Raw genomic sequence first — 26,863 nt, 5'->3', positions numbered from 1 at the left:
TATGCTATGATTAGTGCTGTTAGTGAATAAATGCCAACATTTAATACATGCGCTTCCTTTTGCATGTCATTTCCTGGAATTGCACATTTATGTAATCAATCACTAATAATGATAAGAGATACAACACAGTTCGTAGGTGTAGAACGTTTTAGGTGTACTGTAATTGAAGAGATATACATAATTTAGATCATTATAGAGAATAATAATACTGATTGTTTTAATCTCCTTGAGATTTATGGTATTTTTATACATTTAATAAATGTAAGTATATAAGTATATTAACATACTTCTTCATATAAGATTGCGTACTTTTCAAGTCAATAGGGATGTGTTCGAACTAGTTTGTTTACGTGGCAAACAATATTTAAATGGACATGGCAGAGGACGGGGTGTTACAGCTTGTTATAAGATGCGCAAATTTCGCAGCAATAAAACACAAAGATCAGAAACGAAAAGATCCAGAGGGTACTCCTTATATCAACCATCCTATTGGTTAGTATATTATTTGTTGTTATTAAGAACATAATTATTCTGTCATGAAAGTAGCACTATCGTAGTATGGTATAATGGAGGAATTTCAGAACTTGTACTTGGTAATAATAGGTGAAGTTTGAGACATTTGCACCGTTGTACTTTATATATATCAGACCCATGGCATGAAATCAAATCATGCAAAGATCTATGTGAAATAAAATATGGAACGTCAAAATATATCATGGACAGCAGTTTAACTTAGGTCGTGTATGTATGTAAACAAAATTATAAAATATGTAATTTGAAACTCGAAAAATTCATTCAGACCCACCATTATTTTAGAGTACTTTTATATTACACTGATGTTTTGTTTATCAACGTTGGCACATAAATACAGTTTTACAGTAAAATTTAGAGAATTGTACATCTAACAAACGTGGGTACTATTTTCTGAGTATGCGATGATTTTCACTTTTTTTCTGTTTTATAATTGAAATATTTTTCCCTTTCGTGAGTTGTATTCCAAACACAAAATTACCACAAACAATAATAGACCCAGTGTTTATGGCAAAGTACAAACAATTTGATATGAAGGAAGAGTACCAGACCTAGTGTCACACTTGCCAGAACATCAAAAAGAACGGTCAATTTATAGTTTCACCCAACCATAGAATTTGATATGTGGCTTATGTGTTTCTGGTGAGAAATGTTGTGATATGAATGATGGTGTATATCATTTCCATCACAAATGCGTGCTTTTGAAGTAATTAAGTATTAAAGTTATGCACTTATGCCTACATTTCCCGAACGATCTGGGGGGACGTGTGGGAAATCGAGGTTTTTGGGTGGGGGAGACTAATAAATGGAGTAATGCGCATTGCCAAACAGGTGTAAAATGAAGACTAAAGAAACCCATAAAAAACAAAAATATCCCATATCGGCAGGTAACGCGCGCGGCGCCATGTTTGTTTACTAACAATTGTAAATTTTTGTGACCAGAAGCGCTAGATTAGCAGCTCGCGCAAGACTTGGTAACCGTAAAGTAACCTAACCTAACGGAGGTAAAGTTAGTTTACAGTTAGGAAGTCTTGCGCGGCTTGAGTGGACTTTGCTAACTGTGACACATCTGGCGAGACATTGTTAGATTCGTTGGTAAACACAAAGATGGCTACCACTGGACTCCAGCCATAGAATGTGATATTTAATTTTTTTTTTATATATTTTTTAAATGTTTTTGTTAATTTTATACCTGTTTTGCAATGCACATTACTCCATTTATTAGTCTTCTCCACCCAAAAACCACAATTTCCCACATGTCCCCCCAGATCGTTCGGGAGATGTAGGCATAAGTGCATAATTTCAATACGTAGGCGTCATGAGGAGCAAGTGGATTCGCAACGCTGCCATATCGGCGTCTTGATTATATTTATTGTAGTCGCCCCTGTGTTTTTACATTCTCTCAAATGTGCCCTGAATCCCATTCTCTGTGGTTTTCAAAATTCGCGGGTGAAAGAGAGAACGATCGATATAAGCGGTGACTATATTTTATGATGCGAGTATTATTACGTCACGTCGTACGGCTGGCATTGGCTGCTGCCCGCGAGATTTAAGTTCCGTACTGAAAATACATATTATAGTGTTTGAATATGGTAAAAAGGATAAAAATAATTAAATAAACTACTGTACATGTTTAATAGGCTATATTCAGTATCTCTGGTGGTTAATATACAGGTAGGCTAGGTACAGTGACCACGGAACAGAGTGGGGATCGACTTACGATGAGATCGTCTTACGATGGCTCTATCGAAACCTAATGCCATCGTAAGTCGACGTTTACCTGTACTTAATTACTTCAAAAGTACGCATTTGTGACGGAAATGATGTACACCATCGTTCATATCACAACATTTCTCACCAGAAACACATAAGCCACATATCAAATTCTATGGTTGGGTGAAACTATAAATTGTCCAAAAGGAACTTACCAAGAATATAGTAACCTTAGCCCAAAATATGCAGTTTCCTTAATTTGTGGCTTTGTACTAATGTATAGTAGTTTCATGCCTTGCATACAAGAATATAAAAATTTATGTATATATTATATAGACATAGTATCATTCAATCATTCCATTACCCCAGGTCTCTTTCAGAAGACCCATGGATCTAAGGTAAATAGCCATGACCAATAAGCAGGTCACTCAGGGAAGAAATACTGCATCAATTTATAAGGGTTGTTAGTATGGGATATCTTTTGACTTTGGTAGTTCCATCTATATTCTATGACAGTTCTATTCTGTGTTGACACTGTATGGTGGCATGAATGCAAGCATACCAATATGGATCTTATGTCTCTCGAGGGATTTTTATATGGGTTTGATGTCTGGGGGATGATAGTAAAGTAGTAAGTTGAGTGGTTTCTTGTAGAGCTTTAGTAATCAGGATATGAATGTGTTTTTTGTATGGAAGTATAAATTTGTAGTACTGTTGGTAGATTGTAAATGGGATAAGGAGAAAGCTGTTAAGGGCAATCAAAAGATTTTATAATAGTAGACCTTGTATTAGGATAAGGAACAGTGAGAGTGAATGATTTGTGGTGAAAGTGGGGCTAGACCAGGGTTATGTTGTCATGGTTGTTCATTATGTACATGGATGGGGGGTACAGAAGGTGAATGCAAGGGTGAGCAGTCCATTACCTCTGGTCTCTAGGATTAATCACCCTCTCATTCACCTGTACCACCCTATCCATGTACACAATGAAGGTGATGAGCAGTGTATTGGAGATGGTTTGTGAGAGTGGAGGGAAGTGGGAAGGGTAAAGTTTTAGGAGTCCACACCTACGTGATATGGCAATAGAAAACTAAATAATAATTTTGTAAATTATTATATATCAATGTAATATATGTTATTCTTGGCAGAAATCAATACCAGAAAAAGTTGCTAAAAGCTATATATAAACAAACATAGGTGCTTCAACTACTTTAGATGCCATCTTTGTTTTGATAAATGCAGAGGTTGAAGAAATTAAAGTATGATAAATTCGTCCATTCTAACCTAATCTACCAACCTAACCTAATCTATGGCTGGGGACCAGTTTAGTTACTCCCCTTTGTATTCTCTCAATCTTGATTATATTCCAGTCTTGGATGTATCAGAGTTTCGATGAGTTTTTTCATCATCTCTTCATCCATATAATGGAATGCAACTTTAATCTTCTGCAGTAATCCATATGTTTCTCCCACAGTCCTACTGATATATCTGTCAAGTGACAGGTTGTCTTGTATCAACACTCCCTAGTCTTTTTCCTCTTTTGCTTTTATAATGGATTTGCTTCCCAAGTAATAGTTTAAGGATGGCCTTTTACCACTATTGCCCATTTCCAGTACTTTGTATTTTTTGGTATTGAACTTCATTTCCCACTCTTGGCTCCATGCAAAAATAGTATCTAGATCTTTTTGCAATATTCTCCCATCCTCCTCATTTTTCACTCTTCTCATGTTTTTGCATTATCTGCAAACATGTTGGTATAGCTTGTTGTTCCTTCCATCATTACTGCTCTCCAACTTGACATCTTGTCCTTTACTACTGTCCTCATGTACCTTTCCTTCAAAAAGCCTTTAATTCATTTTAATAGTTTGCCTCTCAGTCCTCCAACATGCTCCAGTTTCCACATAAGTCAACTGTGAGGTACTTTATCCAGGTACACGCAGTCCACCCACCCCTCTCTCTCTCTTGCAGCAGCACATCAATCACTCTTGAGTAAAAGCTTAAAAGGTTCAACACACATGACATTCCTGATCTGAAACCAAAATGACTCTTTGTCAGAATGTTCATCTTTTCAATACATTTGTTCCATCAATCTTTCACAATCATTTCACACAATTTCACTATTGTGCTGGTTATTGATACTGACCTATAAATTAGTGGTGTTTACTTGTTTCCACATTTGTGTGTGTCAGTCTGGGTAAGGGCTCATGTATGTACATATTTACCTAATTGTACAAGAAAGGAGTAATGCACATGGTGAGAATGAGAGTGAGTTCCAGAAAATCTGTTCACTGAATGACTTGTGAGATGAACTGATGGCCAAGTCCAGTTCACTAGGAGCTACAGGTTTCATGCAAGAGAGAACCAGGGTAACGGATTAATTTACTAAGTATAATTTCTAGCAGAAATGAAGGTCCAAATTCCCTTGGATCACATCAGTGGTTGCTATCAAAATTCATACATTGATAGGGAACATGGGGAATCTTTGTGGAACTTCACATTTCAATTTTAACAATTGACAAACTTGCATCACCTCTGCTTAATTAGTATTTCTGTCCTGTTTACTTGTAGCATAGTGACTAATAAAGATGGCACAATTTTACACCTTAGTATCTTGATTCATCATTCTGTTCTCAAGAAAGAAATAAGAAATAAAAACGAATGGGCTTCTGAATTGAACCAACTGTGATGTGCTTAGGCATTTTATATTTTATGTGTATATCCTCTTCGATACAATGACGCCTATGTATCAGTAGATGTCCTGAGGTGCAAGTAGGTATACGAGGATGCTGGCGTCAGCATCTTGATTATATTTATTTTGTAGGTGTAGCTGAGTGACCCCCATATTCTGTGAACTATTTAGATAATGTTTTCTGTATTTATTATTACTCGGAGTGAAAGAGAACGAGTAATACAGCAGTGACTTTATATTTTACAATGCAAGTAGTGTGATGCATCGTACATTAGGCATCCGATGCTGCATGCAAGAATTTGACTCGTATTGAAGAGGAAATGGAACCTAAAAGAGTAAAAGAGGAGTTTGAATGTGTTTGAGATGAAATGCCTGAGAATTATGGTAGGGGTTACTAGGCTGGATAGAGTGAGAAACAAAGTAAGGAGAGGAGAGTTGGGGTGGAAAGGGAATTGGGAGATAAGGTTGATGAAAGAGAATTGGGATGGTTTGGACACATGGAAAGAATGAGTGAAGAAAGACTAGTAAAAAAGGTGTGGAAGGAGTGAACATGAGGGGGTGACCAAGGATGAGATGGATGAATGGGGCAAAAGGGGCATTGTTGAGGAAGGAAGAGAGAAGACAAAAGATAGAAAATAGGGGTGAGTGGAGAATGGTTGTGTATCTACCTAGTTGTATTTTACGGGATGAGAGCTATGTTCGTAGTGACCCGTTTTTGTATCTCTGGATGATACTGTGATGTATGGGAATGGGTGGGGGATAGGGGGTGAGGGAGTATGCATAAATGATATTTTGATGCATCCTGAGGGGGTTTCTCCCCATCTTCTCTTTTTCTGCAAGAAGGGACGAAGAGTGGGGTTGCCAATTAAATGAAGCAGCCTTGCTGTAGATGTGCTGTGTCTTGCAACATTGCTTCTGATCCAGGAGGAGCCAAGATAAGAAGGAGGCAGGGGGTTGGACGGAAGTGGAGTATGTGGGGATGGAATGGGGATAGTGGATTTTATGCCTTTGTTTTTTGGCTACCTCCCATGTAAGGAGGAAAAGGTCATTGGTATATATATGTATGTATGTAAATATTTAGCTTTAAGCGTGAAAATGTAAAAGCAGATACTGCTTGTATCACCAAAATAGTTTTGAAATCCTACATTTATAATATTGATTAGTTCTGTTTGTTTTTAACTGATCCAGCTATAGTGGTTACTTTTCACCAAAACTCCAGGTGTTGCATTTCTCCTTGTGGAGGCTGGAGTGACGGATCCTTCTGTCATCCAAGCAGCATTGCTACATGACACAGTGGAGGACACTGAGACAACAAATGAGGAACTAATGGGTGTCTTTGGGGGAAAAGTTGCAAGTATTGTAGCAGAGGTATGTTTTAGATGTTGTAACTGCAGTGGCAGTTATACACTGTTGCATAATTTCAAGGAGGAATGATGCTTTTAATCTTAAACTGTAATATTTGACTAGTTTCTATTTTGACTGTTGCCAAACACTTATTCCACAATGGGAATCCCTAACCCCTTTAACAGCCAGAGGGATAAAGAAGTGTAGATAATCCTGTTGCAGTGACTTTCGTCTATCTTAGGTGCTGCCAGGTGAATGTACAGTACTCTATTAAGGGAAAGTTCTCCCATAGTCAAAAGGATTAGTGTTACATGAAATTCATTGTTTATGTATTACAAACTTCAATCACTTGATACACAGTTTGCCAAGCCCAAATCCAAAACATAATGTTAAAACACCCTCATGCACAGATGACCATACAATTTTAAGACATACATACATACATATACCAAGGCTTTTTCTCCCTTACTAGGGAGGTAGCCAAAAAGGAAAAGGCATAAAATCATTCCCACCCATTCCATCCCTGAAAACACTCCACACCCCTCCACCCTCCCTCCCATCTTAGCACCTCCTAGATGACGGGTCATCCCTGCACCTTGTCCACTGCCCTGGGTCAGAAGCAGTGTTGCAAGACAGAGCACATCCACAGCAAGGCCACTTCATTAAATTGGCGACCCCCCCTCCCTGTCCCCCCATATAAAGGAGAAGACGGGGAGAAATCCCTTCGGGCTGCATCAAAATTTTGCTCACACACACTACCTCATGCATCACAACATCTTCCATATACAACCATTCTCCATTCACCCCTGTCTTCTGTCCTCTCCCGTCCTTCCTCAACAGACATTACCCTCTTCCCCAAAGCCCCCTTCACCCCATCCATCCATCTCATCCTAGGACGTCCCCTCATGTTCACTCCCTCCACATCTGCCTTCCATACCTCCTTTACTAGACTTTCTTCACTCATTCTTTCCATGTGTCCAAACCATCCTAATACTCTTTCATCAATCCTATCTCCCAACTCCCTTTCCACCCCTGTTCTCCTCCTCACCTCCTCATTTCTCACTCTATCTAGCCTAGTAACCCCCATCATACTTCTCAGACACTTCATCTCAAACACATTCAAGCTCCTTCTCTCTTCCTCTCTTATGTTCCATGTTTCTGCTCCATACAGTGCTGTTGGCACAATCACTCCTTCATACAGCCTCCTCTTAGCATCCATTCCCAAATTTCTATTCCTCATTACACTTTTTAATCCACCAAGGCACTTGCTTCTCTCAATCTACATTCTACCTCCACCTTTACTCCACCTTTTCCTGCCACATTTGCACCCAAGTATCTAAAACTATCCACTTCCTCCAGTCACTCTCCCTTAATGCTCACTTCCAGTCTACTGCCACTTTCACCCCTTGTACATCTCATCACCTTACTTTTACCCACATTTATCTTCAGCTTTCTTCTATCACACACTCTCCCAAACTCTGTCACCAACTTCCTCAATCCCTCCTCCAATCCTGCCACAAGCGCAGTGTTGTCCGCAAACAACAGCTGGCTCACCTCCCACTTTTCTCCATTTTCTTTAACCATCTCCAATCCCTTGCCCACTACCCTTGCATTTACCTCTCGCACTACCCCATCCATGTATAAGTTGAACAGCCAGGGTGACATAACGCATCCTTGACGAAGTCCCACCTTTACCTCAAACCACTCACTCTCTCCATTTCTAATCCTGACACAAGCTCTACTACTCTCATAAAAACTCTTGACAGCTCCCAGAAGCTTTCCTCCTATCCCGTATATCCGCATAACCTCCCACAGTGCCTCTCTGTCTACCCTGTCGTAAGCCTTTTCCAGATCCATAAAGGCCCAAAAAACATCCTTCCTCTTTCCTATAGCTTTCTCACATATCTGTCTTACCACAAAAATCTGATCTACACAACCTCTACCTGTCCTAAATCCACACTGTTCCTCACCAATTACTCCTTCTGTTCCTCTCCTAATCCTCTCAATCAAGATCCTCCCATAAGCCTTCCCAACTACACTTAACAAGCTAATCCCTCTGAAACTACTACGTTCACACTTGTCCCCCTTTCCCTTGTAAAGTGGAACTATACAGGCACTCCTCCAGTCCTCCGGCACTCTACCTTCTCTCCAGCAAACATTAAATAACCTCACCAACCAGTCCACCATCACTGTACCTCCTTTTTTAAGACATTCTGTATGGCATCCATCCAGACCAGGTGCCTTACCTACTTTCATCATCTTAACTGCTGCCTTCACTTCATCCTTCCTTATTGCTCCTACATTTTCCTCACTCATCATTCTCATTTTCTTAGCATTTCCCACTGCAGCTATCTTTCCCTCCCTATCCTCCTTCACATTTAGCAACTCCCTAAAATATTGTGCCCATCTTCCCCTTACTGCCTTGTCCTCCATTATCATCTCTCCATCTGCACCTTTTACCTTTTCTTCTCTACTTGATTCGCATCCTCTTCCTCTCTTAATTTCTTTCCAAAACATCTTTTTATTACTTTCAAAATTTTCTGTCCTACTCATACCCCATTTTACATCTGCTCTCCTTGCCTCCTTTACCTTTTTCTTTACTTCTCTTTTCTTTTCTTTGTACGTCTCGTATGACTCCCTCGTCCTATTTTGTAACCAATCTGTGTAAGCTCGCTTCTTCTCTTCTACAACCTTCTTTGTTTCCTCATCCCACCATTCACTATCCTTCCTTCTATTTCCTCCTGTCCTTCTTGTTCCACACACCATCTTTGCACACTTTGTGACTCCTTGAACCATCCCCATTCCTCCTCCACACCTACCTCTACTCTATCCTTCACTCCCTCCCACTCCTCCTTCAGCTTCTTCTTGTACTCCTTCTCCTTTTCCTCTTCATTTAAAGAGTTCACTCTAAGCACCTCCCTACCTTTTGTCCCTTTCCTCTTTCTCCATCTATCCTCCTGTCTCAACTTACCTTCCACCAGAAAATTATCTGATATTCCCCCACCCTCTCACCTTAGCACATGTACATCCTTAACTCTTCCTATCATAGTCCTATTTACCACTACATAGTCCATTAAAGCTCTATCTACCACCCTTCCCTCCACCACCCTCTCCCATGTGTACTTATGCTTGACTTTCTTCCAAAACACTGTATTTGCTATCATCAACTCTCTTTCTAGACACATTTCCACCATCAACTCTCCACTACGATTCTTTCCTGGAACTCCACATTTCCCAACCACTCTATCAGTTGGATCCTTTCCTACCCTAGCATTAACCACTTCACTCCGGACTTAAATCTCGCGGGCAGCAGCCAATGCCAGCCGTACGACGTGTCGTAATAATACTCGCATCATAAAATATAGTCACCGCTTATATCGATCGTTCTCTCTTTCACCCGCAAATTTTGAAAACCACAGAGAATGGGATTCAGGGCACATTTGGAAGAATGTAAAAACACGGGCGACTACAATAAATATAATCAAGACGCCGATATGGCAGCGTCGCGAATCCACTTGCTTCTCATGACGCCTACGTGTGCGGCACCGTATGGAAGGGGTTAAGGTCTCCCAGTACTATTACATTTACACTTCTCCCTAAACCCTCTATGCACTCATTTAAATCTATCCAAAAAGCCTCCCTTTCTTCTACACTCTTCTCACTGCCAGGCCCATATGCACTTACAAAAACCCACATCTCCTTTCCCAGTTTCACCTTCATCCACATTATCCTTGAGGAAACCTCCTTCCACTCCACTACACGTTTACCTATCTCTTTACTTACTAGTATAGCCACCCCTTCCCTCCCTCACCCTCTCTTCACTCCTGACAACTGCCCATAAAGATCATCAAAGCCTACCTCTGAAAAGTGAAATGGTGGGAGACACAAAACAGGATGTCAGCATCCCCAAAATTCATCCATTACACTACTTATCACAAAGAACTGTGGAACTGTTGGTTGCTAGTCAATGAAACTTGAGACAACAAATATTTTTATTTTACTTGTTTTATCACAGTTTCAATAATGTAAATCTTATTCAATTGAAGGGAACCTCACACACTCTTAGAGTTTGTAAGATTTTATAATACTTTCATTTTTATATATTTTTTGTGCTTCTGCTTGATGATTTTATTCAGCTGAATGATATCTCTTGTATTTGAAACAGATAGAAATCTTTTGTGCGAGATTCCTGCTACTGTGCTATATTTCCATCTAACAATTATTTTATATTGACTTACATTACATTCTCGCTTCTTCTGTCAGGTCCTATCATAGAAGAGGTGTGTCTCACTACATTGCTTTTCATCCAAGCAGTGTCTTGGCTGATAGGGTGACCTTTTTCCCTAAGGTGATAGGAGGGAGAGGTGGTTGAATGGGGGTATTTATGTTTCAAGGAAGGGCCTATGGTACATATACATAATTTTTCCATAGATATAATGAGGTTTTTTGCTTTTCAGGTAACAGATGACAAGAATTTACCCAAGCAAGAACGTAAGCAATTACAAATTGTTCACGCTCCTACCAAATCCAAAGAGGCTAAGCTAGTTAAACTTGCTGATAAATTGTACAATCTAAATGACCTTGAGAGGCAAACTCCTATAGGTTGGTCAGAAGAACGAGTTCAAGAATACTTTGAATGGGCAGCAAAAGTTGTAAAGGGGTGTCGAGGAACCAATGCACATCTTGAAGAACAATTGGACAAGCTGTTCAAGAAACGTAATGTAGATGTCTGATGCCATGAGTCTCACTACCATCTTGAAATTATTTTACAACACATTTATCCTGTGATATGTGATATATCAGGTATGGAAGTCATTATTTACCCTACAGGTTCTCTTCATGCAATGTGTGTGATTATTCATTATTAGAGTGCATTTTAGTTAGGCCAAAGAGTGGCAAAAATTTTACAAGGGGGAAGAGGCCATTGGAATATTATATACCGTATTTTTCGGACCATAAGGCGCGGGCAAAATCCTTAAAATCGGGTGGTGCGCCCTATGTGTGGCTTCAGTGCATAAAAAAAACAAAAAAAAAGCCTCGGATAGTGACGTACTATTTTGACACGTTTCGTAGCTAGCCTGATGACGGCGACAGTGCATAGGCTTAACAAAAGTTACAACCAAGTTATAACCAAGGTGCATGTATCTTGACAAGAAAATTGCGAAAACTTCGACAGTTTTCGGGTCCATGCCACCGCATTCATTCACGCTATCATGGCTATGACATGATAGCGTCCACAACACAGACAGCCATTTTGCATTGGTCTAGCCTCCCTTCACTCAGACTGTAGTCATTTGGGTATTTTTTTAGTTTCGATCATGGGCGCAATAAAGCAATATAAGATTATTTATTAATTTTGTAAATTAAAATGTATCAACGTAATATGCTAATGAAAGAAGTCGGTAGCATAGGATCGGGACGCCAACGTCTCTCACGACGACGACAACGAGGACGAGCCGGATGACATTTAATTTGCAGGTAATGATTTATTAAACACAGGTTAGATTAGGTTAGACGAATTGATCACCCTTTCATTTCTTCGACGTCGGCATCTATCATAAACATGGCGTACCATTCGTCCGACACGACTTCGTTACTTACGAAATCCGTTTCAGCATTTTTTTTGTTTATTCCGCTCACAAAATTGCATATTGCGTTGATACATTATAATTTACAAAATTAATAATTAATTTTCTATTGCCATATTACGTCCATGGTCGAAACTAAAAATTTACCTTCATTTGTAATCTTGTGTTTTTAAGTGAATAGAGAATTCCGGGAATAAACTGCTACTGTTGGTTTTATTCCCCACAATTCCCGTAACATGTTTGTTGTTTTATAGGGGTATTGGCAGGGCAGACCGTCCATGGAGGTGGTCTGATTTCACTGACCAAAATAAAAAATATATCATTTATTTTTGTAATTTTGCTAAATCCCAACCGATTTTTTTCTCATTCAACATCGAAAATGTTCAGTTCTGAATGCACTCACATTTGCATGATTATCCGATGACGAGACCAGGTTAGCTAGGTCAACATGAAAATGGAATTCCTGATATTTGAGCTGAAGTAGTTCTCATGGGATGCAGAAAGTCGCTATGAGTACAATGCAATTTGAATTATCCATCTAGCTGTCCTAGTCCTCTAGATATTGCATTTTGAAGGGAAAATCGGGCCGAAACGTGCGGTCTGACTAATCGCCGATCAAACGTAAACAATGACGGTTTTTACTGACAGGCACAATTTTATATAAGAATTTAGCATATGGTTGCATTATTTGACCTATTTTCTTTAGAATGTGTGATTTCCATGTAATTTAATAAAAGAATTACGTTTTTATCCTCTGTAAAATTATTCACCACAGCTACGAATACCGTCAAATTACATGAAAATCACACAATTTAAAGAAAATAGTTTGAATAATTCAACTATATGCAATCTATTACACTAATAACACAGCAGTAACAAACTTAATAGTGTAGCTTGATCCATACCACCAATGATCATAGATAGCGGGCAGGACGAATCGTAGCTGTGGTCCGTAATATTACGGAGGATAAAAACGTAACTTATCTTTGATCATATTACATGAAAATCACACATTTTAAAGAAAATAGTTCAAATAATTCAACTATAAGTCTATTACACTAATAACATAATAGTAAGAAACTTAATAGAGTGAAGTTTGATTCATACCACCAGTGATCATAGATAAGATGGCGGGATGGACGTTGATGTTGTTATCCGACAATCCGACCCGATAGAAAACAAAAAAAAAGTAATAATAATAATTAGTACCACCGATTTCTCAGCTCTTCCGTAACACGCTGCCTTTATTTTGGTATTAGAATAATCCGCGAGACTAGTAGTTTTCGTTCATTTTGTTCAGTTGCCAATACACTGAATTTATTTAGCTCATTTTTTACACTGAAACATAAACCAATTTTCGATTTACTGCTGAATGCAAGCCGCCATGTTTATCTTATGTTCTTATGTACCGACATGTAACTGATGATGTAATTGTTTGAAATTTACTACGATCGCAGTAAATACACTCGCATAACATTTGCATGAATGAAATTTCCCGCGGTATGTAAATTTGGCCGTTTGCATGAATGAAATTTCCCGCGGTATGTAAATTTGGCCGTTTGCATGGCGTGCGCATAAAATGACGCGCTATTGTGCTCGTCATCGACGGTGGCGCCTCTGGTGGTGTTTGACCTACCTAACCAGGTGCGCCTTATGTAAGGACGGGGAATAGCAAATTACGGGTGCGCCTTATGGTCCGAAAAATACGGTACATGAAAATATAGAATTATAATGCATCTTGATTTGTATTTTGATTAGTGTTGTAGTATATAAAACTCAGTCAATTTTTTTTTTTTTTTTAAGTGTTGTAGTATATAAAAATCGGTCACCCCTATTACATGAGGGAAAAGGCCACTGATATATTCATATACATGAAAATACAGTATTGTAATATATCTTGCTTTTTATTTTGGTGAACAAGTAAGTCTCAGTAATTCTCTACTTATAACAGGGAAGAGGCCCTTGGTATATATATAGAACAAATAAGCCATGTGGTGAAGCAGTGGGGGTAACCCAACTCTTGCCATTGGACCCTTTTGTGAGAGAGCTGTGCCTTACTCCATTGCCTTTAACCTTAGTGATGTGTTGGGAGACTGGGATGAACCTTGCAAAAAAGTTTAACCACTTCCATACGGTGACACCTACGTAGGCGGCATGAGGAGCAAGTGGGTATGCGATGATGCCGACATCGGCATCTTGATTATATTTATTGTAGTCATACCTATGTAACTTCCATTCTCTCTAAACTGGCTTCATCATATTTTCTATGGTTATCAAAATTCAATGGTGAAAGAGAACAAACGATTGAGCACTGACTTTATTTTTTATAATGCGATTATTATGACGCAACATCGCACGTCGGGCAGCTAATGCTGCCAGACGTGCGATGTGCCCCGGAGTGAAGAGGTTAAAGGAAATGGACATTTTAGTGTGATTTAACCCCTTCACTACGTGCCAAAATCTCGCAGGCAGCATTAGCTGCCAGACGTGCGATGTTGTGTCATAATACTCGCATTATGAAAAATATAAAGTTACTGCTGTATTGCTCGTTCTCTTTCACCTGTGAATTTTGATAACCATAGAAAATATGATGAAGCCAGTTTACAGAGTATGGGGGTCACGCAGGTACAACTACAATATATATAATCAAGACGCCGACATTGGCATCCTCGCGTACCCATTTGCTCCTCATGACACCTACGTAGGCGTCATCGTATCGAAGGGGTTAAGGAGAAAGAGAAAATCTGACCTAAATGTTGTCTCATTTGTTACATTGAATGTCAGCAATTTTTTTATAATACCAAATGGTGTTTTTGTCCTTATAAGGAGGGGTGACCAAGTCAGAGCATACACCCACCCCAGATACATCCCACACCCACCCAAAAGCTATTTGTCACCCATCCAATCCAAGCACCTTGTGGATGACATAAACTCACATGGCAAATCTGGTTCAGAGTACAACATACTTGATAAGAGAACAGTGCATAATACAAATTTTAGCATATGGAAGTGATAAATATCAAATTCTTACAACACAGTTTGATTCACTATCGTCTAGATCACATGCTGGACTTGCTTGACAGTTATTGCCCTCCTGGATGAGAACTTCGTAGCTCATATGGCCTAATCTAGTAATGCTGTGACCTTGAAACAGAATAACAACACTGTCACTCTTCTCTGTCTTTCTCTTTTTCTCTCTCCTTTCTCTCTCTCTTTCACTCTCCATAAAGCCTTCCTGTCTACCCAGTCATACACATCAAAATCCACATAAAACACCTTTACCTTTTGCCAGTAACTTTTTGCATATCTATCTTAGCACAAAAACCTGATCTACACTCCCCCTCTTCCTCTCTAAAACCCATTCTGCTCTTTCCCAATTACTCCCTCCGATCCCCTTCTAATCCTCTCCATTAACACCCTCCCATACATCTCACTGACTACACCTAATGGACTGATCCCTCTAAAAACATTAACACCCTCCCATACATCTCACTGACAACACCTAATGGACTGATCCCTCTAAAAAATATTACATTCATATTTGTTCCCCATGCCCTTGTACAGTAGAACTATACAATCATGTATACATGAAAATATACCAAAAGGCATTCACACACCCCTCCCTCATAAGGGGGTGGTTGAGTCAAAACAAGCACAGAACCTTAGTTGTGCATGTATGTACCAATGAGTTTTTTCCTCTTTGTAAGGAGGTTCTGGCAGAATGAAAGTATACTTTGATTACTTGTAGGAGAAAAATACAGAAAGGAGAATCTCCAGTAACATTGTAAAAAAAAAAAAAGAGAAAATATTGCCATTCCCCTTGGTTTGTCCCATTTAATCACCTTTTACAACATCCATAATAACAGTGATGATATTCTTATCCTCTCATGTCATAGGAGCATAAGAAAAGAGGTGGAATCTGAGGAGGTATAAGATATTTGAGGACTTCAGAAATGAAGGATAATAAAAGTTGAAAACTTGTCCAGATGCAACCTTAGAACTTCTTACAAGAAGTTGGTAAGGACAAATAAGAATGCATAATAACAAAGTAAACCTTTGGCCATGCATAAAGATGTCTGATATAGGTTGAAGCCATGGAATTTAATTCAAGATGGTCTTATAAATGTAGACATTGTCTAGATGTAATAAATTATGCTCTTTTTATTGTAAGATCTCATTGCTCAGGGAGATAGAAATGATGGCTTTGCTGCACAGTGTGTTGTTACTAAGATTACTAGTTAGTAAAAGTTTTACACCAAACACCTTTTTTTGATTGTCCTGTCATTTTAGTGTGGCCATCCTTATGCAAAACTAATGTAAAACCTTCACTATGCCTTGGTACAATATAGTGTTTGTTTTAGTCATTGACTGAGGGTTATGAGGTAAGTTGTAGATGCTGTGCCTTGCTGTATTGTCTCTGACCTGAGTGATGTGGTAGGGAACAAGGGTGATCCCTCATCAATTAGGTGTTGAAATGGGGAGGCTATTGCATGTGTTTTAATGTGTATGAAGTGGATGTGAACTTTAACTTTGCAACCCACCAGATTCTAAGGGAGGAAAGAGCCTTTGATCTCATGAGAGGCCTAGGATCTCTCTTTATGTGCTATGAACCCATACTGAAAGGGGTTACTTAATTTTTCATATAGGGACTATAGGTATTATTTTTCAGATTGTAATTTTGTTGTACAACCAGGAGTGATTAAAAGTATCAGTCAAAGTCTTAATTGCATTTTAAGCATTTATCTGGACCGTCTGTATGGAAGTTTTTACATATACCAAAGGCTTTTTTCCCCCTTATAAGGGAAGTAGCCAAAAAAAAAACAAAGGCATAAAAACCACTCCCACCCATTCCATCCCTAACATACTCCATATCCCTGCATCTTTATTTCCCCTTCCACATCTTCATTGTTAGAATGGAGGGGTGGCATCTGTGACTAGTTTTATTTTCTGTATCTCTATTTTTTTTCCATTTTTCCTGGAATTGTCAATTTTGAAATTAGTTTTGGAAAAGTGTTTGCTAATTATGTTACATTGCTGTGTTGTTGATAGTGTTTTTCATAGGCTTGCTCCAACTGTTTATGGGGGTTGGTTAATTTGTTTATTTCTAATGTTTCTTATATTTCTCTTCTTTTCATAGTTATTGTATTTTTATTCTTAGTATACATTATTTTTCTTGTTTGTTTTATGATGTACTTTTAGTAGTTGTAACATTTTGATAATCTATGATTTTTTTTTTTCTCTCATTTATTTTAGACTATCTAATGTAGTTGGGGTTGTATCATTTCAACATAGCCCTTTGAAGTATATCTTGCTAGCTTTTTGTATGGTCATTGCTGTTGTTATCTCTTCCATTGTTCTGTCCATGAATGGGAACTGATATATGGTAAGGGTTTCAAAGTTCTTCCTGTAAAATATCATGTCCAGCAGCAGAAACTAAACCATGTTTACAATGTCGTTCATAATTCTGCTCTTTCATATGCGAGCTGTAACTGTACATTATCTGCTGAAAACTGAACTTGGAACAGTCAAGGGTCATTTATTGTAACTCATGCAGGTTCCTTCACCAAAAACAGCTTTCACTTCACAGGTATTCAACTATGGAACTCGCTACCTATGTCCACTAAGCAGTCAGATAGCAAGGTTACTTTCAAGAAAAAAGTCAAGGATTACTATGTCTCAGCTATGGACCGAGAACAGCTTTGGTTTTATGTACTGCTAGCCTAGTGAGGGGTTCCAGACTCCATGAGTAATACCATCTAAATCTGCATTCACTCATAACTGTTCTGACTTTCCCTTTTGTCCTTCAGAGGTTTAGCATAGTATAACAATGTTTGATGTTCAGAACTGGTTTCCACCTTTGTTTTGCTTGACATAGTATGGTATATATTTCAGGTATGGTCTAAGAACAGTTATGATCTGATCATAATACAAGTCTGGTGAATCAGGGTACCAGGCAACAAGGTAATTAGACCTTTCCCTCCATCTCCTTTTTGTTTTACTCTTACGAGTACTGGTCCCTGTACCCTACTTCTGGTGCTTCAAATGATAATGTACTACTTCTTGGTGCTCAAACTAATGTGCAATATTAGTAAATGAAGAGATAGGTAAGCATGCGTTGGTTTGGAAGGAGGCTTCTTCAAGGTTAATATGGATGAAGGTGAAACTGGGAAGGGATGTGTTGGTCTTTGTAAGTGCATATGGGCCTGGTAGTAAGAAAAGTGTAGAGGAAAGGGAGGCTTTTTGGATAGATTTAAATGAGTGCATATAGGGTTTAGGGAGAAATGTCAATGTAGTGGTATTGGAAGATCTCAACGCTAGGGTAGGGGACTAACCATGGTTGGGAAGTGTGGAGTTCCAGGAAAAAATCATATTAGAGAGTTGATGATAGCTAACACCATGTTTAGGAAAAAGGTCAAGCATAAGTGCACATGGGAGAGGGTGGTAGATAGGGCTTTAATGGACTATATAGTGGTAACCAGAAGGGTAGAAAGAGTTTTGGATATACATGTTCCTGGGAGAGAGAGTGGGAAAATATCAGATAATTTTTTGTTGGAAATTAAGTTGAGAGTGGGGGATAGATGGAGAAAGAGGAAAAGGACAGAAGGTAGGGAGGTGCTTAGAGTTAACTGCTTAAATGAGAAAGAAAAGGGAAGGACTACAAGAAGAAGCTGAATAGAGAACTAGGAGTGGGGATGTTTCAAGAAGGAAGTCACAAGGTGTGCAAAGATGGTGTGTGGAACATGGAGGGTGAGAAGAAATAGAAGGAAAGGTAGCGAGTGGTGGAATGATGAAGCAAAGAATGTTGTAAAAGAGAAGAAATGAGCATTCTCAGATTGGCTGCAAAATAGGACAAGAGAAACATACAAGAGGTACAAAGAAAAAAGAAGAGAAGTATATAAGATAAAGGAGGCAAATAGGAGAGTAGATGTGAAGTGGGGGACAGTCTGACCAAATTTCTGAAAGTAATAAAAAGATGTTTTGGAAGGAAATTTGGAGAGGAAGGGGAGGTGAATCAAGGAGAGAAGAAAAGGTAAAAGGTGCAGATGAAGAGATGATAATGGAAGAGACAGCAGTAAGAAAGATGGGCAGAGTATTTTAGGGAGTTGTTAAATGTGAGGGAGGATAGGGAAGGAAAGGTAGTTCCAATGGGAGGCACTAAGAAAATGACATTGATGAACGAGGAAAATGTATGAGAAATAAGAAAACATGAGGTGAAAGTAGTTATCAAAATTATGAGAGCAGGTAAGGCACCTGGGTTAGATGGGTGTCATGCAGTGTCTAAAAAAAGGGAGGTACAGTGATGGTGGACTGGCTTGCTTAAAAGAGGGTAGTGTCAAGAGGACTGGAGGAGTGCCTGTATAGTTCCTCTTTACAAGGGTAAAGGGGATAAGTGTGAGTGTAGTAGTTTCAGAGGGATCAGTTTGAGCATAGAAAGGTTTATGGGAGAGTTTTAATGAAATAAGAGGATTAGGAGAGGAACAGAGTAAGTAATTGGTGAGGAACAGAGTGGGTTTAGGAAAGGTAGGGGTAGCGTGGATCAGGTTTTTGTGGGGAGAAAGCTTTAGGAAAAGTTAAGGATGTTTTATGGACCTTTATACATACATATACCAAGGCTTTTTCCCCCTTCCAAGGGAGGTAGCCAAAAAGGGAAAGGCATAAAAACACTCCCACCCATTTCATCCCTAAATACACTCCACACCCCTCCCACCCTTCCTCTCATCTGAGCACCTCCTGGATGACGGGTCATCCCTGCACCCTGCCCACCGCCCTGGGTCAGAAGCAGTGTCGCAAGACACAGTACATCCACAGCAAGGCCGCTTCATTTAATCGGCGACCCCCCCTCTCCGTCCCCCTTTGCACATAAGGCGAGGACGGGGAGAAATCCCTTCGGGCTGCGTCAAAATTTACTCACACATACTACCCCACCCCCCACCCCCCTGCCCATTCCTCCTAATGCAGTCACAACATCATCCATATACAACCATTCTCCACTCACCTCTGTCTTCCGTCCTCTCCCTTCCTTCCTCAACAGACATTCCCCTCTTCCCCAAAGCCCCCTTCACCCCATCCATCCACCTCATCCTAGGACGTCCCCTCATGTTCACTCCCTCCACATCTGCCTTCCATACCTCTTTTACTAGTCTTTCTTCACTCATTCTTTCCATGTGTCCAAACCATCCTAATATTCTTTCATCAACCCTATCTCCCAAATCCTTTTTCACCCCTGTTCTCCTCCTCACCTCCTCATTTCTCACTCTATCTAGCCTAGTAACCCCCACCATACTTCTCAGACACCTCATCTCAAACACATTCAAAGGACCTTTATAGATTTGGAAAAAAGATTATGACAGGGTAGACATTGTAGGTATTGTAGATATATGGGATAGAGGGAAAGCTATTAAGAGCAGTCGAGTTTTTACAAAAGTAGTAGACCCTATGTTAGAATTGGAGAGAGCAAGTGGTTTGAAGTAAAGGTGGGACAAAAGTAGTAGACCCTATGTTAGAATTGGAGAGAGCAAGTGGTTTGAAGTGAAGGTGGGGTTTCACCAGGGATGTGTCATGTTACCATGACTGTTCAATGTATACATGGATGGGGTGGTGCAAGAGGTAAATGCAAGGATAATGGGCTTAGGGTTGGGGATGGTTAAAGAAAATGGAGAAAAACTGGGAGATATGCCAGTTGTTGTTTGCTGACGACAATGTGCTTGTAGCAGGATCAGAGAAGGGACTATGGAAGTTAGTGATTGAGTTTGGGAAGGTATGCAAAAGAAGGAAGTTGAAGATAAATGTACAACTAAAAGTAAGGTGATGAGATGTACAAGGGGAAAGGATGGCAGCAAATTGGAAGCGAGTATTAAGGAAGAGAGGCTAGAGAAAGTGGATAGTTTTAGATACTTGGGAGCAAATGTGGTAGGAAAGGGAGTTGAAATGGAGGTAGAATGTAAATTGAGAGAATTAATGCCTTGGGAGATTAGAAAGTGTATGAGAAATAGATATTTGGGAATGGATGCTAAGAGGAGATTGTATGAAGGGATGATTGTGCCAACAGCACTGTATGGGGCAGAAACATGGAACATAAGGGAAGAGAGAAAGAGTTTAAATGTGTTTGAGATGAAATGTCTGAGAAGTATGGTAGGGGTTAATAGGATGGATAGAGTGAAAAACAAGGAGGTGAGGAGGAGAGCAGGGATGGAAAAGAAGTTGTGAAATAGGGTTGATGAAAGAATATTGAGATGGTTTGGACATGTAGAAAGAATGAGCAAAGAAAAATTAGTAAAAGAAGTGTGAAAGGCAGAGGTGGATGTAGTGAGCATGAGGGGGCGACCAAGGATAAGATGGATGGATGGGGTGAAAGGGGCATTGGGAAAGAGGGGAATGTCTGTTGAAGAAGGGAGAAGACAAAGGATGGGGGTGAGTGGAGAATGGTTGTGTATGGATGATGATGTGATGCATGGAAGGGGGTTGTTGTTGTTAGGGAGTAAGAGTGAGGGGTATTTTGACACAGCCCAAAGGGATTTCTCCCTTCTCTTTTTCTGTATGAGGGGATGGAGAGGGGTGTCACTGACTAAATGAAGTGGCTTTGCTGTGGATGTGCTGTGTCTTGCTGCATTGATTATGACCCAGGGCAGTGGGCGAGATACAGGGATAACCTGTCATCAAGGAGGAACCAAGAAAAGAGGGATGGAGGGGTGGTGAATGGGAGTGGAGTATGTGGGAATGAAATGGGTGGGAGTGGATTTATGCCTCTGACTTTGGCTACCTCCCTTGCAAGGGAACCCTTTGTGTATGTATGAATATTTTCTTGTATTCCGTATCTATACACTGAACTTTTTCCCCCTTATAAGGGAGGTAGCCAAGTCAGAGGCATGTACCCACTCCCACCCATTCCACGCCCCTCCACCACACCTTCCTCCTTCTCATCTTTGCTCATTTCTTGTATTCAGAATTCATTTACCCTTCTATGGTGATCTTTGTTGGGAAATGACCTGTGTTCAGAGGGAGGGTGAGCACATGGCAATGCCTGTGGAAGTTGCTTATTGGTTGAATTGAGAAGGTTGTCTGGTGGGGTGGTTGCTGGAATTTAATATTTAGGACGGGGAGTTCTTCTAGTATTTTGTTTCCTCATTGCTACAAAGCCGTCTGTGAGGGGCACTGTCCTAGCCTCCCGATGGGGGTGGGGGGGTGACGTTAAACTATATCATCATCATTGCCACTTGCCAGTATGTTGTTTGCTATCAAGTTCAGTGGCTGGAGTTGAGGGGTGTAGCCTACCTGCACCGCATAACCGTATAGAAGTACACTTGGATCACAATACAAGCCCTTCAAGACTGACCACCAAACTCCATACTCTATCAGACCATTCCAGACTGTAGCTCTACAGAAAGATCCCTCCCAAGAGAAATAAGAACTGCACTAGCATAACTGCATTCAGATTACCATCCAGGTAACAATATACACACAGTACAGGCCTATCTACAGAAACTGCCCCAGATGTAGCCTTCACACAGAAAACACTGAACATCTCATCCTACACTGCCCTACCCAAAGAACAGTGACAATCCGATAATTGGTGGTTAAATTGGCAACATCATACTCTAGGGAATTCCCACTTCTGCTCCACCCTGAAAGGACTCCTTAGAACACAAGGACTAGCCAGGATTGTTTTGATACACCCTCTTATTACTCTTAGGCTTTGACTTGTACTGTCTGCAGGGTTTTTTATGGTTATTATTGAAGGAAATAGAAGGAAGGGCAGTGCATGGTGGGATGAGGAAACAAAGAAGGTTGTGGAAGAGAAGAAGCGAGCTTTCACATATTGGTTACAAAATAGAAGGTAGTATGTGTGAGAAAAATTTGATGCTGCCCAAAGGGATTTCTCCCCGTCTTCTCCTTTTCTGCAAGAGGGGACAGAGAGGGAGGGTTGCCGATTTAATGAAGCAGCCTTGCTGTGGATGTACTGTGTCTTACGACACTACCTCTGACCCAGGGCAGTGGACAGGATGCAGGGATGATCCGTCATCCAGGATGTGCCAAGATAAGAGGGAGGGTAGAGGGTGGAGGGGAGTGGAGTGTATTTAGGGATGGAATAGTTGGGAATTGTTTTTATGCCTTTTTCTTTTTGGCTACCTCCCTTGTAAGGGGGAAAAAGCCTTTGGTGTATGTATGTATGTATTATTGAAGGAAACCAGCCTGTGGAAGCATAGCTTTTAAAACCAAAAGATATCTTGTTTTGGGGCAAGATTCATACATACATACATATACCTAGGCTTTTTCCCCCTTACAAGGGAGGTAGCCAAAAAGGAAAAGGCATAAAATCATTCCCACCCATTCCATCCCTGAATACACTCCACACCCCTCCACCCTCTCATCTTAGCACCTCCTGGACGACGGGTCATCCCTGCACCTTGTCCACTGCCCTGTGAAAAGTCTGGGGTTAACTTACTCACTACGGTAAATATAACAAAAGAAAAAATTAAAAGGTGTATAGACAAACTCAAAGTTAATAAATCACCAGGGCCTGACTGTTGGCATCCAAGAATTTTAAAGGAAATGAAAAATGAGATTGTTGTTCCATTAGAAATGATTTTCAAGAAATCCATCATATCCGGAGATGTCCCAAGAGAATGGAAGCTAGCTAACGTTACTCCCATATTCAAAAAAGGTGACAAAAAGAAACCAAATAACTATAGGCCTATAAGTTTGACTTCAATTGTAGGAAAAATAATGGAAACTATCATCAGAGATGCTATCGAACATCATTTAGAAAGTAACCGTTTGATAAATGATAGCCAGCATGGTTTCAGACGGAAACGTTCTTGCGTGACTTACTCGAATTCTACAACACAGTTATCTCGAATTATGACAAAAGAAACAATGTAGATTTAATATATCTAGACTTTGCAAAAAGCTTTTGATACCGTCCCACACACGAAAGACTACTTACTAAATTAGCTTTGCATGGAATAAGTGGTAGCCTATTAGGTTGGACTAGTAATTGGTTGAATGGTCGAAAACAGAGAGTTGTTTTAAATGGACAAACTTCTGGATGGAAAAGTGTTGCAAGTGGAGTTCCTCAGGGTTCCGTTCTTGGGCCACTTCTATTCATAGTATATATAAATGATATAGACCATGGACTAAAATCTACTCTTTCCAAATTTGCTGATGATACAAAACTGTGCGGAGTGGCAAAGGATCACTCGAACCAATTAGATATTCAAGAAGATTTAGATAAATTACAGCAATGGTCTGAAAAGTGGCTAATGAAATTGAACACAAGGTAATGCACATAGATAAAAATAACAGTAAGTACGATTACAAGTTATTTGGAAATTCGTTAACAAAAGTGGATAGTGAAAAAGATCTCTGCGTAATTATCAGTAACGACCTCAAATCATCCAAGCAGTGTATTTCAGCCTCTGAGAAAGCAAATAAGATTCTGGGACTGATTGCGCAATCTTTTGATTTCAAAAGTCCATCACTCATTAACAAGCTATATAAATCGTTAGTTCGTCCACATTTGGAATATGCTGTTTCTGTATGGTCACCGAATCTCATTAAAGATATTGACAGACTGGAAAAAGTACAACGGCGAGCCACAAAACTGATTCCAAATATAAAAAATAAATCATACGAAAATCGACTTAAACACATGAATCTGTTTTTCCTAAAAAAGCGTAGACTCAGAGGTGACTTGATACAGGTCTTTAAGATTTTAAAGGGAATTGACAACATCAAAAGTGACCAAATTTTCACATTGAATGAGAATCAGACAAGAAACAATGGTCTCAAACTGTCCGGAAATAGATTCAATTTGGAAGTAGGTAGAAACAACTTTGCCAACCGTGTAGTTAATGAATGGAATAAACTTCCTGCACAGGTAGTGCAATGTAGTTCAATTCAAAGCTTTAAGAATCATTTAGATAAATACCTAAGTAAGATGCTGTGATGATTATAATTTATCTTATATTATAGTGCAATGTAGTTCAGTTCAAAGCTTTAAGAATCATTTAGATAAATACCCAAGTAAGATGCTGTAATGATTATAATTTATCTTATATTATTTTTTTGTTTTGTTATCATTTGTCTGTCTGATTTTCATTTATTATTAGTTATATGTCAATTTATTATTATTTACTATTTACCTGTTTGTTTATTATTTAACTATACCTATGCATTTATGTATTTTATTTGTTATTTACATTATTATATATTTTTTTATTAATTGTTTTATTATGATTTTTTCGCATCCGACCTAGCTATGGACCAAAAGGTCTCCTGTCGACATGCTCCACCTTTGTAATCCTTTGTAGAAACAGCACATCCACAGCAAGGCCACTTCATTAAATTGGCGACCCCCCCCTCTCAGTCCCCCCATGCATAAAAGGAAAAGACGGGGAGAAATCCCTTCGGGCTGCTTCAAGTTTTGCTCACACATACTACCTCAACCCCCATTCCACCTCATGCATTCACAACATCATCCATATACAACCATTCTCCATTCACCCCTGTCCTCTGTCCTCTCCCGTCCTTCCTCAACAGACATTCCCCTCTTCCTCAAAGCCCCCTTCACCCCATCCATCCACCTCATCCTAGGACGTCCCCTCATGTTCACTCCCTCCACATCTGCCTTCCATACCTCATTTACTAGTCTTTCTTCACTCATTCTTTCCATGTGTCCAAACCATCCTAATATTTCATCAACCCCATCTCCCAACTCCCTTTCCACCCCTGTCCTCCTCCTCACCTCCTTTCTCACTCTATCTAGCCTAGTAACCCCAATCATACTTCTCAGACACCTCATCTCAAACACATTCAAGCTCCTTCTCTCTTCCTCTCTTATGTTCCATGTTTCTGCCCCATACAGTGCTGTTGGCACAATCACTCCTTCATACAGTCTCCTCTTAGCATCCATTCCCAAATGTCTATTTCTCATTACACTCTTTAAGCCACCAAGGCATTTACTCGCTTCTCTCAATCTACATTCTACCTCCACCTTCACTCCACCTTTTCCTACCACATTTGCACCCAAGTATCTAAAACTATCCACTTCCTCCAGTCGCTCTCCCTTAATGCTCACTTCCAGTCTACTGCCACTTTCACCCCTTGTACATCTCACCACCTTACTTTTACCCACATTTATCTATAGCTTTCTTCTATCACATACTCTCCCAAACTCTGTCACCAACTTCCTCAATCCCTCCTCCGATCCTGCCACAAGCACAGTGTCGTCCGCAAACAACAGCTGGCTCACCTCCACTTTTCTCCATTTTCTTTAATCATCTCCAATCCCTTGCCCACTACCCTTGCATTTACCTCTTGCACCACCCCATCCATGTATAAGTTGAACAGCCAGGGTGACATAACGCATCCTTGACGAAGTCCCACCTTTACCTCGAACCACTCACTCTCTCCATTTCTAATCCTGACACAAGCTCTCATAAAAACTCTTGACACCTCCTAGAAGCTTTCCTCCTATCCCATATATCTGCATAACCTCCCACAGTGCCTTTCTGTCTACCCTATCGTAAGCCTTTTCCAGATCCATAAAAGCCCAAAAAACATCCTTCCCCTTTCCTATAGCTTCCTCACATATGTCTTAACACAAAAATCTGATCTACACAACCTCTACCCGTCCTAAATCCACACTGTTCCTCACCAATTACTCCCTCTGTTCCTCTCCTAATCCTCTCAATCAAGATCCTCCCATAAGCCTTCCCAACTACACTTAACAAGCTAATCCCTCTGAAACTACTACATTCACACTTGTCCCCTTTTCCTTTGTAAAGTGGAACTATACAGGCACTCCTCCAGTCCTCCGGCACTCTACCCTCTCTCCAGCAAACATTAAATAACCTCACCAGCCAGTCCACCATCACTGTACATCCTTTTTTTAAACATTCTGCATGGCATCCATCCAGACCAGGTGCCTTACCTGCTTTCATCATCTTAACAACTGCCTTCACCTCATCCTTCCTTATTTCTCCTCCATTTTCCTCACTCA

At 39.9% G+C, this 26,863-nt stretch overlaps 2 protein-coding genes across 3 annotated transcripts in view; one reads left to right on the top strand and one right to left on the bottom strand.

The window, feature by feature from the left end:
* LOC143037275 (uncharacterized) overlaps positions 1-26,863 on the bottom strand; it is a 271,196-nt gene that overhangs the window by 69,445 nt on the left and 174,888 nt on the right. The window lies entirely within an intron of this gene.
* Positions 357-15,716, top strand: Mesh1 (Metazoan SpoT homolog-1). 2 transcript variants are annotated; one of them, XR_012967463.1, is made up of 4 exons: positions 357-492; positions 6,150-6,298; positions 10,732-11,077; positions 13,814-15,716. XR_012967463.1 is itself a non-coding variant. In XM_076205619.1 (3 exons), exons 1-3 carry the CDS (start codon positions 369-371, stop codon positions 11,005-11,007), a joined length of 549 nt encoding a protein of 182 aa, XP_076061734.1. In that variant the 5' UTR covers positions 357-368; the 3' UTR covers positions 11,008-15,716. The 2 variants fall into 2 exon arrangements, 1 of the variants encoding a protein (XP_076061734.1); XM_076205619.1 differs by having other exon boundaries at positions 10,732-15,716.

Source organism: Oratosquilla oratoria, chromosome 22 (assembly GCF_046742065.1).
Source record: "Oratosquilla oratoria isolate Oo_2021 chromosome 22, ASM4674206v1, whole genome shotgun sequence".
In the NCBI taxonomy this organism is placed as follows: Eukaryota; Metazoa; Arthropoda; class Malacostraca; order Stomatopoda; family Squillidae; genus Oratosquilla; species Oratosquilla oratoria.
Note: the sequence above shows the minus strand (reverse complement) of the source record. Positions and strands in the feature narration are given on the sequence as shown.